This window comes from Aspergillus brunneoviolaceus (genome assembly GCF_003184695.1).
Source record: "Aspergillus brunneoviolaceus CBS 621.78 unplaced genomic scaffold BO95scaffold_42, whole genome shotgun sequence".
Classification (NCBI taxonomy): domain Eukaryota; kingdom Fungi; phylum Ascomycota; class Eurotiomycetes; order Eurotiales; family Aspergillaceae; genus Aspergillus; species Aspergillus brunneoviolaceus.
Genome location: NW_020290772.1, coordinates 206,815 through 224,523, shown reverse-complemented (window position 1 = coordinate 224,523; position 17,709 = coordinate 206,815). Strand labels below are relative to the sequence as shown.

General features: G+C 54.5%; 6 protein-coding genes across 6 annotated transcripts; 3 read left to right on the top strand and 3 right to left on the bottom strand.

Moving 5' to 3' along the window:
- Positions 1-111: 111 nt before the first annotated feature.
- Positions 112-3,071, bottom strand: BO95DRAFT_432840 (uncharacterized protein; the record flags this gene model as incomplete). Its single annotated transcript, XM_025585072.1, has 4 exons — positions 112-2,318; positions 2,527-2,632; positions 2,861-2,918; positions 2,998-3,071. The coding sequence occupies 4 exons, from the start codon at positions 3,069-3,071 to the stop codon at positions 112-114; spliced, it is 2,445 nt and encodes an 814-aa protein (XP_025441246.1).
- Positions 3,040-8,486, top strand: cpcC (putative protein kinase (Gcn2)). Its single transcript, XM_025586762.1, has 7 exons — positions 3,040-3,458; positions 3,525-5,555; positions 5,617-5,946; positions 6,003-7,005; positions 7,055-7,491; positions 7,542-7,986; positions 8,046-8,486. Exons 1-7 carry the CDS (start codon positions 3,243-3,245, stop codon positions 8,348-8,350), a joined length of 4,767 nt encoding a protein of 1,588 aa, XP_025441245.1. The 5' UTR covers positions 3,040-3,242; the 3' UTR covers positions 8,351-8,486.
- Positions 8,487-9,596: 1,110 nt separating this feature from the next.
- BO95DRAFT_415919 (putative GTP binding protein (Gtp1)) lies at positions 9,597-11,549 on the top strand (the record flags this gene model as incomplete). Its single annotated transcript, XM_025584371.1, has 10 exons — positions 9,597-9,625; positions 9,703-9,731; positions 9,819-9,833; positions 9,925-9,949; positions 10,051-10,369; positions 10,480-10,589; positions 10,654-10,799; positions 10,892-10,949; positions 11,049-11,213; positions 11,342-11,549. The coding sequence occupies 10 exons, from the start codon at positions 9,597-9,599 to the stop codon at positions 11,547-11,549; spliced, it is 1,104 nt and encodes a 367-aa protein (XP_025441244.1).
- A 181-nt stretch (positions 11,550-11,730) lies between these two features.
- Positions 11,731-13,595, bottom strand: cpa1 (carbamoyl-phosphate synthase (glutamine-hydrolyzing) CPA1). The gene is made up of 2 exons (XM_025583628.1): positions 13,427-13,595; positions 11,731-13,345 (listed from the first exon to the last, which is right to left on the bottom strand). Exon 2 carries the CDS (start codon positions 13,237-13,239, stop codon positions 11,878-11,880), a length of 1,362 nt encoding a protein of 453 aa, XP_025441243.1. The 5' UTR covers positions 13,240-13,345; positions 13,427-13,595; the 3' UTR covers positions 11,731-11,877.
- Positions 13,596-14,778: 1,183 nt separating this feature from the next.
- Positions 14,779-16,983, top strand: BO95DRAFT_168673 (putative C6 transcription factor). Its single transcript, XM_025580781.1, has one exon. The coding sequence runs from the start codon at positions 14,966-14,968 to the stop codon at positions 16,790-16,792; it is 1,827 nt and encodes a 608-aa protein (XP_025441242.1). The 5' UTR covers positions 14,779-14,965; the 3' UTR covers positions 16,793-16,983.
- Positions 16,800-17,669, bottom strand: BO95DRAFT_443911 (uncharacterized protein). The gene has a single exon (XM_025586761.1). The coding sequence runs from the start codon at positions 17,569-17,571 to the stop codon at positions 16,897-16,899; it is 675 nt and encodes a 224-aa protein (XP_025441241.1). The 5' UTR covers positions 17,572-17,669; the 3' UTR covers positions 16,800-16,896.
- Between the last annotated feature and the right edge of the window lie 40 nt (positions 17,670-17,709).

The window sequence follows — 17,709 nt, the reverse complement described above, 5'->3', positions numbered from 1 at the left end:
ATTTTAGATCTCGTGCTGGTATCCGGCCACGATCGACGGAAAAAAAGAAAGGGTGCTGGCTGCGTGGCAGGTTATGAGGTTCGTCATTATGATGTTATGATGGTTCTCGTTCTAGGCTTCGAGTACCGACAACGTTGGGTTGTTGTACGTTCGGATATTCTCTTTGCCTTGCTCTTTGGGTTTGCGGGTTTCATCCTTGCGCTGCTTGAGGCGCGCCTGGGCCGAGAGCTTGCGGTCGAGCGGGATGGAGTCCCTTTGCACGGCGGCTTGGCTGGGTTTGCGTTTGGAGGTGCGGTCGAGGGGATATGAGTGTGATTCTGATACGCCGGAGACGGCATCGAGGCCGTATTTGGAGGGGCGGTGGGAGCGGAGACGGTCGTTGGTGGTGGTAGTGGTGCGGATATGATGGCTGTCGTCAAGATTTTGAGCGAGATGGTGGGCGAGAGAGGTGATGGTAGATTTGCTGGGGAGTGGATGGGTGCTCCGGTAGCTGTTGGTGTCGTACTTGTGCTTTGAGCGTGAACGTGCAGGCTCGACAGACGGGTACTCTGGAGGTGAGGATGGAGGGATGGCGGCTTCATCGCCGTGGTGATAGCGGGAGCCGGGGGCAGGGAGAGTCTCCCCTCCTAGAAATGCCAGTTGATCTTCGTCGCTAATCCCCATCGCTCTCATGGCGCGTTTCAGGTCGAGATCGCCTGCTGTATACCTTGAAGACGGGTATGAGCGTCGCTCTTTAGCTCGCGGGCTCGGGCTTGGTGGCTCGTCGAGCTCGATTGTCTCCTCCAGCGGTTCTTTTTCGGGGCTAGCTTGCACGCAGAAATCGTAAACGTGAACCCCAGTGTGGTCTTTTCGAGGACTTTCAGAGCGACGAGCGCGGCCTTGCAGCTGTGGTAGACGTTCGATGGCTGTGAGCTTGATTCTGAGCTGATCAACCTGCTCCTGCATCCGGCGGCGCTCCTCACTGAAAGACGCTTTGAGGCTCTCCTCGTGTTGGCGGTGCTGTTGAGAAGTTGACTTCAAGCGGTCTCGATATTCCTGAATTCGCGATTCCAGTTTGACTTCGCGCTGCTTCAATTTCGCTTCCTTCTCTTTGCGACGCCCCTCGTATTTGCTCATCTCCTGCTTCACACGGGCGAGCGTCTGCTTGAGTGACGCGTTCTCCTTCTGCAACTCCGAAGCCTTCTGCTCCGAGATGCGCGCCAAATCCTTCAGCTTATTGAACTCTTCTTGTTGACGCTTCATTTCCTCGATCTTGGCGTTCGCTTGATCCAGAGCATGCTGGACCTTGTGGACGCTATCGGTCTTCGGCTCAGAAGGACTGGCGATCCCCGAAGTATCAGCTACCTCACTAGTCTCCTGCCCCACGACTCCATGACGTTCCAATGTTTTCCGCAGTGAGTTGACTCGATGTTTGTACTGCAACGCTAATGCGGTTTGCTTCGTGAGTTCCTGCACTAATTTCTCCTTGTCCGTATTGGTGCTCTCTCCGACCATGGTTGAGGCCAGATGGGTGACATGGCGTTCCATCTCCGCGACCTTGATCTCCTCCTCTCTCAGCTTCTCGGCCAACCGAGAAGCCTCCTCATCCTTCTTCTTAGCGTATGTTTTCGCCGCCGAGCGATACTGAATCAACTTCTTAATCTCCCAGGTGGTCTTGTTCCGGTAATTGTCGTACTCCGCCTTCCAGTACTTCCCGGACTGTGATCGCGGTTCGTCAAGGTTGATGGTGTCGTCGTTGTCATCCTCTTCCGGTTGCGACATGTTGAGTTGTGTCTCGGGTGACGAGGTAGAGTCAACAAAAACGTCAACGCCCTTAGCGGGCTTGTCGCGTGAATCCATCAAAGCTTGAGTAAGCTTGCTTCTTGGTTTTGATGCAGACGAGCCGGAAGACCATTGGCTGCTGAAATTATTGGCGAGACTGGCTGGTGTCTTGATGTATTTCGCAGATAAATCGTCACGTTGGCGCTCGTTATCCACCACACTTTCACCAAAAGAAACTGTCTTTCGTCGGTTGGAGGCAGTTCCGGGTGTCACGAGGATGCTTTTAGTGGGAGAGGCCATCGCGTTCACAGCTAGATCAAGGTCGGCTCTGGTGGCGCGAGGGACATCTCTTGCGTTCTGCGTAGGTTTCAGAACAACATTATCGGCGAGTCGGTGATTGGCTGCAGCGGGCTTTGTTTTGGCTGCGCGGTTGCCGGTGTCTTCGTTATCGTTGTCAGCAGCAGGAGTACCAAACAAGGCACTCTTGAAGGCGCGAATCGCAAACACGGGAGCGGGCGTTTCTGGTGGCTCGAGAACCTTGGAGTTGTCTAGGTCTTCTAAGACAATGAAACAGGGAAGAGAGAGAACAAGTCAGCCCGCGGAGACCGCGCTTTGCATATAGTCAGGTAAAAATGGCTAGCATTATTGGGCCGTGAAAGGTTTGGGGGGGTGTGGTGAGTGGGTGGGCGGCGCGCGCGTGCACCGGCGCAAGGCGGGCAGCGGTAGTATAACAAACTAGTAGTAGGAGTATAAGACAGAACTTACCTGCGACTTGCTCTTCCTGGCCGGTGATCCACCCCAACATGTCGAATGCAGAATCATAAGCGAAGAAAACTCTGATCTCTGGCAGTAAAGGGATTAAATGAGCAGGCTGGAGGAGAATTGCATGACAACCGCGACAATCATTGGCGATTAAGAGGCAGAGAGGCAAATGGGAGGGGCGCGACCGGCAGGGGAATTGACGTGGAACGCTGTGCTTTGTTTACGCTTTGGTTTTAGTTCGCAGTTCGCCGTCTTTTCCCCAGCACCCACTGCGCTAGAGACCCAAAGGCGGTCAGCGGAAAAATGACGGGGCGATCCACAGTCGGGCATTACTTACCGCCTTTCCACCCTTTCCGCCTTTGTGCAGGCAGTGTTCAGTGTCAGTCCAGTGTCCACTGCCCAGCGTATGGGGTGGTCCGTGTGGTTACCGCTCTTTGGCCTGCCTGTCTTTCTTTTCCTATTTCCTACACTTACATTATTCCTCCCACCTTTCTCTCTTCTCCTCCCGCCCTTCCCACCCTCCACCTCTTCCACCTCCCATACTTCATTCTCCCTTCCCCCCCCCTTTACTTTCATTCTATTTTATTCTCCGAATATGTGCTTTTCTGAGCTGTAGAGGGCTGCAGCTTCGGCTGCATCTTTGTCACTATTCTCCGTGGCAAAGGCCAATTCTATCTGGGTGCAAACATTAAACTCCACACACCGCCCAACGCCCCGCTATGCCTCACAAACAGAAGAAGAATTTCAACAATGCCCCCAAGATTGGCTCTCCTCGAGCGGAGAAAAAGCAGCTCTCCCCAGATCTCTCTGCCTTTGCCGCACCCATAGTCGCCCCCACCAATTACCAGGAGATCCACCAAAACGAGGTGGAAGCCCTGCGCTCCATCTACGGCGATGATTTCGAAGAAGTTGCGCACCGGCGCTCCGCCTGGCAGGTATGCTCGACAATACTTCAGCCGAATCCTTGGCAAGAGAGAACAAACTGACTTGCGTCAATTCAGCAATCGTCTGAGCTTGCTTTTAAGCTTCATCTCCGAGCCTCGTCCAACCCCGATGTACATTTAGAGTTGCTGGTGGAGCTACCAACGACCTACCCAAAGACCGTTCCGAATCTTTCCCTCGAGAATCTAGACGACTTGCGCCAGGGTGCTCGCTCAAGAGTCCAAGATATCATTCGCAGCAAACCCAAAACCCTTCTGGGCTCTGAGATGATCTATGAGCTGGCCGTGTCCATCCAGGATGTCCTCGAAGACGTGGCAGAGGCGCAAGCGCAAGACAAGGATCTTCCTAGTCTTGAAGAGGAACGCAGGGAGCAGGAGGCCGCTGCCAATCAACGAGCCGAGCTAGAACGACAGGAAGAAATCCGCAAACAGGAGGCAGCCACCGCAGAGGAAGAACGTGCACTGCAGCAGCTGCTCGAGGACAGGCTGAGGGAGCGGACAAAGCTGTCGCGTCGCAAGAGTCGCACGCCTGGCTTAGACGCCAATGGAGACTCAGATGGCGTGCAGCAATCCGCCGGTGCTATCACCTTCGATCCGCCCCTCGTCGTGACGGAGCCGGGTCAGGATCCGCTGTTCTTCAGAGGCGTATCCGGAAAGTCGCTCCTAAAGAGTCGCCAGTACAAAGAAACATGTACTGTGAGACCTATCGCTTCCGACAACCGAGCCTATGCCCCTCTCCTTGTTTTGAAGGAAATGTCACTCGACCAAAAAGGCGTCGACCCCCTGAAATTCCGGGAAAGAATGCGCTTAAGCGAAGACAAATTGGAAGGTCTAAAAAAGCTTCGACATCCGAACATTCGAGACTTTATCGGATTCAAGATCTCCAGACCTTTAAGCTCGCAGGAGACCATTTGGAAGGTTTCTGCATTGGTCGAATACTCAAATAAGGGGCCTCTTTCGGAATTCTTAGACATGGTTGGAACGGTTCCGGTCGAATTGCTCCGCAGCTGGACGATCCAACTACTGGAGGCTCTGGAATATTATCACCGCAGTGGCTTTGTTCACGGCAATATAAGTTGTGGGCGTGTCTTGCTGTTTAGAACACCCACGGGAGGAACCATCGTCAAACTGCAGGCTAGCATCGAAGAGGCTTTGCCTGTTTCAACGGCAGGAAAACGGTCGCTCGCGATATCCAAGTCGCCATTCTGGATGCCGCCTGAGCTGGCCCACGAGGGAGCTCCACCGACCATGAAAACTGATGTATGGGACTTGGGTATTGTGTTTCTTCAGATGGGATTCGGATTGGATGTCCTCCAGCGGTATACGTCGGCCAATGCGATGATGGGCACTTTGGGTTTAACGTCTCCGCTGCAGGACCTACTACACGAGTTCTTTCGTCCAGACCCCAAGAAGCGGCCCACAGCCTTTCAACTTCAACCGTCTGAGTTCTTCCGCGTCGATGCGCCTTTGATTGCTCGAACAAGTGCTGCAAATTCCATTTCTCTTCCGAGACGTCCGCGTCTTGATTCTCTTGGAGCACTGCCGGCGTTCTCGCGCTATAACCAAGACTTCGATGAAGCCGGACGACTGGGAAAAGGTGGATTTGGCCAGGTTGTGAAGGCTCGAAATAAGCTTGATGGTCGGTTTTACGCTGTGAAGAAAATATCCCAGAAGTCTACCACTGCGTTGAAAGATACGCTGTCGGAGATCATGCTACTGTCCCGTCTTAACCACCCGTACGTAGTACGCTACTATACCGCGTGGATCGAAGAAGACTATGACTATGTAGATGAAGACGCTCTTTCCTCGACCGATAGCGACGTCTTTGCTAGTCGGGACTCTCGTGCATACGACTACAGCACGGGTGGCTTGGACTTTATCAGCTCCAGCGGCTACCCCAAAATCCAATTTGGCTCAGACAGTGATGATGACGACGATGGCACGCTTTCCCACAGAAGAGGAGGAGACACCTCAGAGACCTATGAGACCGAAAGTGGTACAAATCGAGAGTTGAGTCGGATTGGATCAGGTTCGCAGGGCAGACCGGTACATACGACGCTTTACATCCAGATGGAGTACTGTGAGAAACATGTAAGACTTATTTTCCTTGCTCTATTCTATGTTTTTTTACTACAAGCTAATTACCTGAAAGACACTTCGCGATCTGATCCGAAATGGTCTGTACGACGATGTCGATCGGTCCTGGCGCCTGTTCCGGCAGATTCTCGATGGCCTTAGCCACATTCATGGTCATGGCATCATTCACCGCGATCTTAAACCGGACAATATCTTCATTGATGTTGCTAACAATCCACGCATTGGAGATTTTGGCTTGGCTACCAGTGGCCAATTTACAACCGCAGTGCGCTCCTCCACAACGGCTGATTTTGAAGGTGATTTCACTCGGAGTCTGGGCACAACCTACTACGTCGCGCCCGAGATGAAGTCTGGCCTAGCAGAAAACTACAACGAGAAGGTGGATGTAAGTTTAACCATGGATCACAACAACTACTCGTCTTTGCTAACAACTGGATGAAGATGTATTCTCTCGGTGTGATCTTTTTCGAGATGTGCCATCCTCTCCCAACGGGCATGGAACGTGACCAGACGTTACGGGCAATAAGAGAACAGCATTTTACGCTGCCATCGACGTTCCAGTATTCTGAGAAGGTGCTTCAAGGCCGGATTATAAGGTCATTATTGAACCATGATCCAAGCCAACGTCCTTCGGCTTCGGACCTTCTGCATAGTGGTCAGATCCCTCTCCAAGTGGAAGAAGAGACGTTCCGAAGGGCCATCATGCACTTGCTCTCGGATCCCAATTCTCCTGACTACAAGAAGATCCTTTCTGGAATATTCTCCCAGTCTCCTAAGAAGTACGAAGACATCGCCTGGGACATGGACTCACGCGGCACGCCAGCAGCCCACGAGCTTCTTGTTCGGGGGTTGGTCAAAGAAAGATTGGCATCGATTTTTCGTCGGCACGGCGCCGTGGAGACAACGAGGCAAATGCTCTTCCCCAGGTCTCAGCACTACAATAACGGCGCTGTGAGGTTGCTGGATTCTTCCGGAAATCTGCTTCAGTTGCCATTCGATCTTACTCTGCCGAACGCACGTGCCATCCCGCGACAAGACCCTTCGCTGGAGAAGACATATGCTTTTGGCACTGTGTACAGAGATATGCCTCATGGAGGGGAGCCTAGAACCCACAAAGAGGTTGACTTCGATATTGTGTCGCACAACACTTTGGATTTGGCGCTGAAAGAGGCAGAAGTCATCAAAGTTCTGGATGAGATCATTGACGAATTTCCGCCATTGAGGTCATCTCCCATGTGTTTCCTGGTCAACCACTCCGACTTGCTTCAGCTTATCATGGAGTTCTGCCGGATCACTCCTTCTCAGATTCCTCGCGTAAAGGAAGTGATCAGCAGGCTAAACGTGGGGAAATGGACCATGCAGAAGATCAGGAGCGAGCTTCGGTCGCCCTCCATCGGCGTCGCTTCAACCTCATTGGACGACCTTGCTCGCTTCGACTTTCGAGGTTGGTTTGCCTTCCCTTGTAGGTCATATGCATAACTAACGTACGTCAGACTCTCCTAAGCAAACACAAAAGCGATTACGGGCAATCATGGAAGGCACTCGTTTCGCCGAGCGACTGGCGCCGATCTTCGCTCGTATCAACCTACTAGCTGTTTATTTGAAGGGGTTCGACGTGAAGCGCAAAGTGTATGTGAATCCTCTTGGAAGCTTGAATGACAAATTCTTCCGAGGAAGCATTCTGTTCCAGTGCGTCTTTGACAGTAAGCGGCGTGACGTCTTTGCTGCTGGCGGACGGTATGATTCTTTGGTTCAAGAGTTCCGTCCGAAGGTGCTGGCAAACCGCTCCCAGACTCACGCCGTAGGGTTTAACTTGAGCTGGGATCGCCTAAGCTCAGCAATGCTCGAATATCTGGGAACAGGAATTGCTGCCAAGACATCCGTTAAGCATCCTGAGGCCGAAACCGGGGCATTTTGGAAGACGAGAAGGGTAAGTCTGCAATCCTGATCGGCTTCTTCCACCATGCTAATAATATGCAGTGTGACGTTCTTGTTGCGAGTTTCGACCCTACTGTGCTACGTACAATGGGGATTAAGATCGTCCAGGATATGTGGGCCAACGACATCAGCGCCGAGCTTGCCGTGGATGCTTCGTCTCTGGAGGAACTACTCAACAAATACAAGGAAGACAGCCATAGCTGGATCGTCATAGCCAAGCAGGACAGCCAGGAGCGTGGCTTCAAAGTAAAGAGTTTTTTTCCTCGAGAAGAGCTCGACATTCGAAGCCCCGAGCTGGTGCCCTGGATCCGCAACGAGATGCGTGCGCGCAACCAACGTGAAGGCACGGCAGAGCCTCAGCGACAGTCTCGCCTGCTAAGCCAAGCCGAAACCAGCACAATCAACGGTGATCGGGCCAGCGATGTGCGCATCCTGATACCGCAGCACCGAAGCAAGAAGTCGAACCGCAGGAACATTGTCGAGTCTGGTAGGTTTTTGATTCTGTCGCGCCCACCATCTCGAGTCTAGGTACTGACAACTCGCCAGCCCTTTTCCGATCCCGGGAGGTGGTCGAAGATGCATTGAATGGCCCGGTCGCCGCCATCGATACGCGCGACGATCTGCTCGAAGCGATCAGGAACACTCGTCTTTCCGACCCGGAAAGTTGGCGAGCGGTCATCCAAAACGCCCCGCTGACCGAACGCAAATATCTCAATCAAGTGCACGAGTTGCTGTCTGATCTTGCGAACGAGGCACAGACCGGCGATGGTGCGGAGCTCTATACGAACGCATTTATTTACAATTACCGGACGGGGTCCTGTATATATTACGATCTAGCAAGCGGCTGCTGAGCGTGAAGGGTGGAATGTGGATTGGCGTGAACTTGAACATGTGGAATTTTGTTTATTTTTGTGATGGCTGTGATTCCATGCCAGATATCTCTACTTCGTCGCATTTCTAGCAAACCGAATTATACCCCGACGTTGAGCCTACCTTATGATTAAGACCAGGCAGACCGGCCCTATAAGAAGCGTAAGACAGTACCTGGCTCTAGCGTGTAAATCAAGTGAGGAGGCTCGTTGCCCGCGATCTCTGAAATGGTCCTTCCTACCCTTGCTACAATACTGCAGCTATGGTATTCTGAATCGTGCCGCTGCTCCCGCCATCTCTTGAGCGCCGCAACAAGCAGGCTCAAATCCACTTGTTGGACCTCGGCCGAAACACCGATACCGCAGCCGCAGCCGCAGCCTCAAGCATCAAGCATATAGTAGTCCAAGCCCTTCCAGCCGTTTGACCCGGGAATTACGCCTCGTCCAGAGATTGGTTTCTCCAGCGAACGGGTCAAGCCCCAAGCCATCGACTGCCACTGATCCGACCCCGCTGTTTGTTGATCACAGCTCCAGTGCAACTTGTTCCTGAACGTAGGTAGAGGAGAGCTCGTCCGTTATCGTCGATGGACCTTGGCAACGGTGCGAGCTTCGACGGCAGAAGGGCGGTTCACTGGTCGTTGGAGGTCGTTGGAGGTCGTCTTGCACATGCGCCGACGTTTTTTCCTGCAGGGAAAGGAGGAATGGTGAGTGTGTTCAGATTACTCGGTTGCCGATAGTCTTCAGATTACTCGGTTGCCGATAGTCAAAGCGCCACGTAAAGTCGAGTGTAGCGCCATAGTTACTGCTGCTGCTGCTGCCGCCGCCGCCGTCAAGTAACGCAATTATCCACGAAAAGGAAGTGATGAGAACGACAAGAAAGAAATCCTCGGAGAGCAGCGAGCGAGCGGGGCGGAGATGCAATCGCAGTCGCCGCGATATCAAATTACATAAGCGGGGGGTCCGTCGCCGCCGCCGCGGCGGGCGTCGCATCGATTTTGAAGATGGGGTTTATTGTTTCCCCCCCCCCCCCCCCCTCCCCCCCCCAACCAAAAGACCCCTCTGCCTGTCGAGAGAACTTCTGTCCTATCAGGCTTTGCTAGGGATCTATCAACTTGTTCTCATCCATCTAATCCCAAGAGAGTTCCCAGCGCGGACTCCGGTGCAAACCCGATTTTGTATTACCCATATTAGAGAAAGCAACGAGTCCGCGGGGCTCTCGACCGGCACGATGGTGAACATTACGGAGAAGATTAAGGAGTATGTTCTTCTTGTCCCGATTACCAACAAATTTAGAGGGATTATCGGTTCTGACGGCATCTTTTGCCTCGTTGCAGGATTGAAGATGAGATGCGCAGGACGCAGAGTAAGTTAACTGTTTTTTGCCCGCCGCCGCCGCTGCTCCGGTGATAGCCCCGCCATACCATAATGCAATGCTAACCCGAGCAAATAGAGAACAAGGCCACAGGTGGGTGAATTCTCTCCCCAGAAGATTGCGTTGCATGCATGCATGCATGCATGAAGATCAAGTGATCCGATCCTAACATGCTACATGTCAGAGTACCATCTGGGTCTGTTGAAAGGGTAGGTGGTCAGGTCACGTTATCCAATTCCCCTTTCTATCAACATCAAACGTTCCCACCCCAAAGATACAAGAATGATGATAACTGACCCACCCTGTGCAGTAAACTCGCCCGTCTGAGGGCTCAACTCCTGGAACCCACGGGGGGCTCCGGCGGCGGTGGCACGGGGTTCGATGTCAGCAAGAGCGGCGATGCGCGCGTCGCGCTCGTCGGCTTCCCCTCCGTCGGTAAATCCACCTTCCTCAGCAAGATCACCAAGACCAAGAGTGAGACCGCCGCGTACGCCTTCACCACGCTCACCGCAATCCCCGGTGTCCTGGAGTACGGCGGCGCGGAAATCCAGATCCTGGATCTGCCCGGTATCATCGAGGGGGCTGCGGAAGGAAAGGGTCGAGGACGGCAGGTCATCTCCGCGGCTAAGGTAGGCAGCAGACTCCCTCCCTCCCTCTTATCAAATCCCACTGGTGCATTTCTTCCGACATATGGTTGGGATAGACACTGACGATTGCATTCTGGGGCTTTGGCGTATAGACAAGCGACCTGGTCCTGATGGTCCTGGATGCCACGAAACGAGCGGAGCAACGAGCCCTGCTCGAGGCGGAATTGGATGCCGTGGGGATTCGTCTCAACAAGGAACCTCCGTATGTTCTCTCGCGGTCTTGACTCAGTCCTTTATCCTTGACTAAAATCTAACCCCAACCACAGGAACATCTACCTCAAACAGAAGAAGGCCGGCGGTGTGAAGATCACCTTCCAAACGCCCCCAAAGTACCTCGACGAGAAGATGATCTTCAACGTTCTCCGTGACTACAAGATGCTGAACTGCGAAGTCCTCGTGCGAGACGAATACGGTATGTCCCCATTCCCCAGCACCTACTCAAACAACCCCCCTTCCCCCCGGGTATAACCATTGAAACTAACACAACACCACACCCCACCACAGCGACAATCGACGACTTCATCGACGTGATTATGAAAGACCACCGCAAATACATCAGATGGTATGTATATTTGATTCCCTACTCTATCCACCGCTCGTCTTCCCATCACCATTCAAGCCCGCCCCAAGGATAATATGATATCATCTAACAAAACGACAGTCTCTACGTCTACAACAAAATCGACGGCGTCAGCCTCGACTTCCTCGACCAACTCGCCCGCGAACCCTACACCGCCGTCATGAGTTGTGAGCTCGATCTCGGCGTCGAAGACGTCGTCGAGCGCATCTGGAAGGAGCTCCGCTTGATTCGCGTCTACACGAAGCGGTACGTTTGGCCCTGGTTCACTTTTTCCCAATCACAAAAATCGTCTTATCTTTCCCTCTCCTTCTGCCCCGACAGCGGGGTCTATTTTCTCCCTCGGTAAGGCCATCTGAAGCTAATGTCTGCTATAGGAAAGGAGAGGAGCCTGATTTCTCCGAGGCGCTGATTGTGCGGCACAATTCGACGATCGAGGATGTTTGTGATAGCATCCATCGGACGCTGAAGGAGACGTTCAAGTATGCGATGGTGTGGGGTGCCAGCGCCAGACACATCCCTCAGCGGGTGGGGTTGGGGCATGTGGTGTCGGATGAGGACGTGGTTTCGATCGTGGCGAAATAATGACTTAGTGATTTTCAAAGGTTAGAAAATATAACTTGGCCAGAACCCACTTGATGAAGGGGTTAACAGCATAATGGCGAATTGGCGCTTGAAGGGCTATACCCGGTCAGACTGGCACCAGGACATCATCTGCGTTACGACTAATGAAAACAAGTCTACGGAGACGAATGAAAGGACTATGCTTAGAAAGTTAGAATGTAAATGTATTTACTACATTAAACTCAAAATGTACCCAAATTATGAACCGAACCATTTTGACAAAAGAAGAAACCGCATATGATCCGACCGTACCCAAACCATGAACTCCAGTCCCAATTCGACGAATCTCTTAAGCAGCAGCGGCGGCGGCAGCGGCAGCGGCAGCCACGTTCTGCATACCGATGGTAGGCTGCACACCAACACGCTCCTTGGCCAACAAGTCAACCAAGAGAGGGCTGGGGGCGGTCTCACGGCCAGGCTGGAAAGCCAACTGGCTGTTCTTGTACTTGACCACGCTGTCCAAGTAGATGTCGAAGAGGTAAGAGGAGTCCAGAGGACCACCCTTAGCCTCCGGGTGGAACTGGGTGCTGAAAATGGGACGGGTCTTGTGAATCATACCCTCATTGCTAGAGTCGTTCAGGTTGACAAAGTAGGGCTTCCAGTCAGAAGGAAGGGTATCGGCATCCACAGCGTAACCGTGGTTCTGACTGGTGATGTGGCAGCGGCCAGTGCTCAGATCCAGGGCAGGGATGTTGTGAGCACGGTTACCATACTTGAGCTTGACGGTCCGGGCACCATTGGCCAAAGCCAGAAGCTGGTGGCCCAAGCAGATACCGAAGATGGGGACCTGGGAGGTCTCCATCAAGCGGCGAAGGTTGTAGACGGTGTCCTGGCAGTGAGTGGGGTCACCGGGACCGTTGGAGATGAAGACACCATCGAAGTGGTGGGCGACCTTGTGGATGGGGTAGTCGAAGGGGAAGACAGTGATGCTGGCTCCACGGCTGACCAGGCTGCGCAGGATGTTCTCCTTGACACCGCAGTCGATGACAGCAACGTGGCATTGGGAGTTGGCGGCACTGACGTGGAAGGGGGCCTTGGTGCTGACCTGGCGAACCAAGTGGATCTGCTCAGGGTCGACGAAGGCCTCATCCTGATCGGCGTCATACTCCTCTCCGACGGTGATACGAGCGAGGGAGGAACCCTGCTCACGGAGGTAGGTGACAATGGCGCGAGTGTCGACACCCGAGATGGCGGGGACACCCTCGCGGGCACACCACTCGCCCAGACTCTGGACGGCAGTCCAGTGGCTGTACTGCTCGGCGACGTCGGCGACGACGACACCGGCGGCCTGGAGGTTGGGGGACTCGAAGTACTTGAGCAGACCGTGCTCATCCCGCTCAGCGGAGGGGACACCGTAGTTACCGATCAAGGGCTGGGTGAAGACCAAGATCTGACCACGGTAGGAGGGGTCGGTCAAGGACTCGGGGTATCCGACGAGGGAGGTGGTGAAGACGGCTTCACCCGAGATGTTGGAGCGGGCTCCGAAGGACTTGCCGTGGAAGATCGGACCATCTCGGATCGTGAAAGTGGCGCGTTCAGTGGCCGGACGTCCTTGACGAACGGTGGCCATGAAGCGGGACTGGACGGAGGCATTCACGGAAGGGAAGGCCTGGGCCCGGGCGGGCATGGCCTTGAAGAGTCGAGCGAACATAATTTGATATGATTTGGACGTGACGGGAATGGAAGAAGTGGCAGATATGTGTGGTGGCTATTCAAAAGTTTCCGGAAGCTTTCCAGAGGTGATCCGAGATGTAGTCCTGTTAGGGTCGAGGTTAGATTCTTGATGCTTGAGTTCATAGTAACGGTAGTGGTGGCGGGAAATAGCATGCATAACATACCTGAGAGGTGAAGACGGAAGGTGCCAAACGCATAAGCGCGACGGTGCTGTTACCAGTCTTTATTTAAAATTGAAGTAAAAGATGAGTCTGATTAGACAGACATTGAAGGGTGTAGATGCACGGAGATATAGGATGGGATGGATGAGATGGGGGAGATTGAGTGAGTCAGAGACAAGGAGAGAGGGAGAAAGAAGGAAGGGAGCGAAGGGAAGGGCATTAAAAGAAAGAAGAGCGACCGCCGGCCCGGTCGGGGGTGGGCACGTCACGTGCCTTCCCTTTTCCTTTCTTTTTTCCCTTTCCCCGCCAATCGGAAGCGGGCTATTGCCTCCCGCTATCGGACTGACGATTTTTCTTCAAAGGTTTTCTTGGGCCAGGATTTATCACGGCTGTTATTCACCGTGAATAATTGGAATTGCCTCCGATGGTATCTCTACTTCTACGGCAGACTCCCCTCCGTCCCTGAGCCGTGCGTCCGTGACTCACGACGAACCGTACCGTACCGTAGTGTAGGCACTTGAGTCGCTATTGATGTAACTCCTCCACTGTAGAATGGGTCTATTGCTGCTGCGCTCCATTCATTACCTAACATCTTGCCTCCCCAGCAGCCATCTGGGGATATCCTTGACTAATATCATCCTTTACCCCAGAAGCCATCAATGGCCCTGATAAGACAAATGACAAACTGATTAATGCCGCCGGGTGTTCGTTGAGTGTATACGTCGTAGACTTCAGGATGGATATGTACTGTATGGGTATAATTCATGCTGCAAAAGCACAGGATCCTAGCCCTCGGAATATCGACTGGATGGACAGTAAGTTATCGCCTCCAGAAGCACCAGACCCACCAGTTGGGTGGAATGAATGGCTGGGAGCAAAGGCTTCCGGATGCAGGCTGGATCTCCGATGATCTTGCCCGAATCGCTGCTTTCCACACATGCAGGGGATCCTCAACAATTCGGTGGGTCATATCCTTGATATCAACTCGACTTCTTCACCGCAGTTGTCAACTGCAGTCAACTGCAATGCAAGTTGGCAAACTTTTTCCTATGCGAAACTTCGACCTCAATCAATGCCAGGGTCCGTTAGTTCAATTGGCCAGGAGAGGATGCTTTTCCTCACCGATGATAGAAGTCACACAATTCTGTCTGTTGTCAACTTGTCGTAAATGCAGGCAATAATGGGGCAGACGACAGGCCCAGCATGTCCATGAGGATGTGAACTTCCCTCAGCATAATCCTCAAGCGTTACCTTGCCCACTGTAGCCAAGAAGTTAGACTGTTAAGATAGAGATAGAGAGGGGTTATGCAGCAGCACAATGCAGCCCGAATCACACCGCTGACTCAGCGATGCAAGACCACCACCACCACACCAACATCACATGTTCTTCTCCTCGTGTAGTTCGACCATTCGCTTAGACCTCTCCAAATCAACTCCGAAACAACGCCAGTCATCTCATTACTGACTGTACAAGCACACATTTCCGAATGATCCGGTAACCACATCAAGCCGGCTGAAATATGCACTATCCAGACACCCGTCATGACCGAACCCCCGAGAAAGCGCTCGCGAGTGGCCTGCACCTCGTGCCAATCGCGCAAGCGCAAATGCACCGGGGACCAGCCCTGTTCAACCTGCGTTCAATTCGGGGTAGATTGCCACTATGACCTGGAGTCGCGCAAGAAGCGAGACGTGCGGCTGTTCCAGTTGCAGTCCACCCCGTTCCTGGGGGGACTTCCTAGCCTCACGCCGGATGGGTTAGGTGGTAGCCTCGCCGCCAGCAGCCGGTCGGCGGAATCATCCTCCAAACCCTCGCCCGATGAGACCGCAGCGCGGCTCAACTCGCTGGACGCCAACTCCGGCGCCGCGTTCGCCAGACGCCTCGGCCTCAAGATCGACCCGACCAACGCGCCCAAATTGCATCTCTTCGCCTGGAACATGGGCGCCCGGCACCCTTCCCCATCCCCGGCCGCAACCATGCCTGCTGCCGCTGCATCATTCTCCGCCGTCAAGGCCCTGCCCATCGTGGATCAGATCTCGCAAGATGAGATGCGCGCGCTGGTGGCCGTGTTCTTCGAGAAGGTCGACCCGTGCTACAGCTTCATCGAGCGCGACGACCTGCTGCGCAACCTGAGCCGACGGTGGCTCCCGGCGACGGCCGAGTCCGCCCTCGCCTACGGCGCCTTCGACGCGGTCCTGTGCGGCGTCGGGGCGTTTGGTTGCCTGTTCTCACAGCGAACGGCCACTCCGGCGGAGCTGCAACTGGCGGAGAGCGCCCGGCTGATGCTGGAGCAGCATATGGTGTCCGATGCGCCGCCGTCCGTGGACCTGGTGACCGCCTGGGTGCTACGTGTAGCCTACCTTCGCATGACCGCCACGCCGAACGCAGCCTGGATGGCCAGTTGTTCGCTGATGCACCTCATCGAAGCGACAGGCTTGCACCTCGAACTCCCCGGTGGCGGCGGCGACACGACCACCACTGCCCTCAGCCAACCTGTGGAACCGTGCGACCCGGAACTGCGCCGCCGGCTCTTCGGCATGGCCCGCCATCTGAACGTGTGGATATCGTTCGAGCTCGCCCGCTCGCGCGTGGTCCTGCACGGCGCCACCTCGCTGCCGCCGACGCCCCGCTCGCCGAGCCATCCGACGGAGATCTTCGGCCTGCTTCCGATGTCTGAGAGCCTCGACCCCAACAAGACGCAGGACGCACCCGCCCTGGAATCCGCGCTGACGGACGTCCTCAACCTGGTGCTCACCCAGCCCCCGCTGATTCTGGTCCAATGTAATCTGATGCTCTGCATCTACCGTCGCCTCCGAGCCCTGAACTGCATCATCTCCGGGGCACTGCTTGATCGGGTCCTCGCCCTCGCGGAGAAGGGCCTCCGCGCAGCACGCGAGATGGTGGCGTCGAACTGTCCCTGGCACCAGGCCGCCAACGTGCCATTCCAGGTCGTGTGTACGCTGCTGGCTATTGACAACCGGGCAACGCTGATGATGCTGGGCGACGCCATGTCCACCCTTCGCGAGGTCGTGGCGGCGTACGATACCGAGGTCATGCGGGACGCCTACAGCACGGCGTACCTGCTCATGCTCCTGCACCAGCGGCAGAAGGAGGAGGACACCAAAGTGCTCAAGGATGTGTTGCACGTGCACTCGGCAGCCTCGACATCACAGATCGAGGCGGGACAGACTGCGTCGACTACGGAGCCGCACCACTCGCTGGCCGACTATCCAGGGTTCTCCTGGCTGAGTGATCTACTAGTTGACATGCCGAGTCTCCAGCACTTCGACATGGAACGGTTCATGTACACCGACATGCCGGGGCCCTTGGCGGATACACCCGGGGCCGGGTCGGTTTCTACCAGCTGAATTCCGGACGGAGAAATAAAGCGATCAGATTGAGAACGATGATGGATATACAACCGGTTATAGTCTCTCGAAAGAGCGCTGGGGTTTCCTGCAAGGCAAACGAATCACTGGGACTTCTTCTGGCTCTCTATCCTTGTGCGGGCGCCAGAGCTCCGCATTACGGCGCCGAGTTTCCACAGCACCCAAAGCGAACCTAGGACAATGGCGAGTACTGTGCCAAATTCAATGGTCCTGCTGTTGAAGAGGCCGTTCTCCTTCAGCACGGGCACGCTGATCTCCTCAACCAGCCGACCCTGTTCTGCAGCTGGATTCACCTGGTAAAATATGGTCTGGGGCGCAAAAAGCCTCTCCCATCCGAGGCCCACACGGTCGAAGGGGTTTAAATGCATCTTGGACTCTTCACTGGCGGCACACGCCCAGAACACCACCGGCCAGGGGACCTCGACCGAGCGATAACCACTTTCCGACGGGGCCAAGTAACGCAAATGAAGCGGAATGGTCACGTTCCATTCTTCGGGAGTCTGATCCTCAGGGGGCGTAGCCACCTCGAGCAGCCAATTCGAACCCCACTGAGACACGGACCAGTCCGGCGCCTCGAGGTCCGTCTCGCCCGTCACGGACTGCAACTTGACCAGGTGGTGCGAATCCAAGAACAGCGGATCCTCGGTGCCCAGCTGGTACTTGTCGCCGAAGAGGTAGGACGGCAGCGTGAGATACGTATGCAGGGCACAGGTTGCGTCCGGGGGCTGCAGCGCGGCGGGCGATAGGGAAATGGTCATCGTAGGATGTAAGCCCGTGGGCAAAGGGAAGCCCACCGAAAAGACGGCATCACGAGGGAGGGCATGGTGCCTGGAAGCGAAGGAAAACAACGTCGGCTCTAGAATCGGGGGGGCACACTAGTCAGCTGTTGTGGCGCT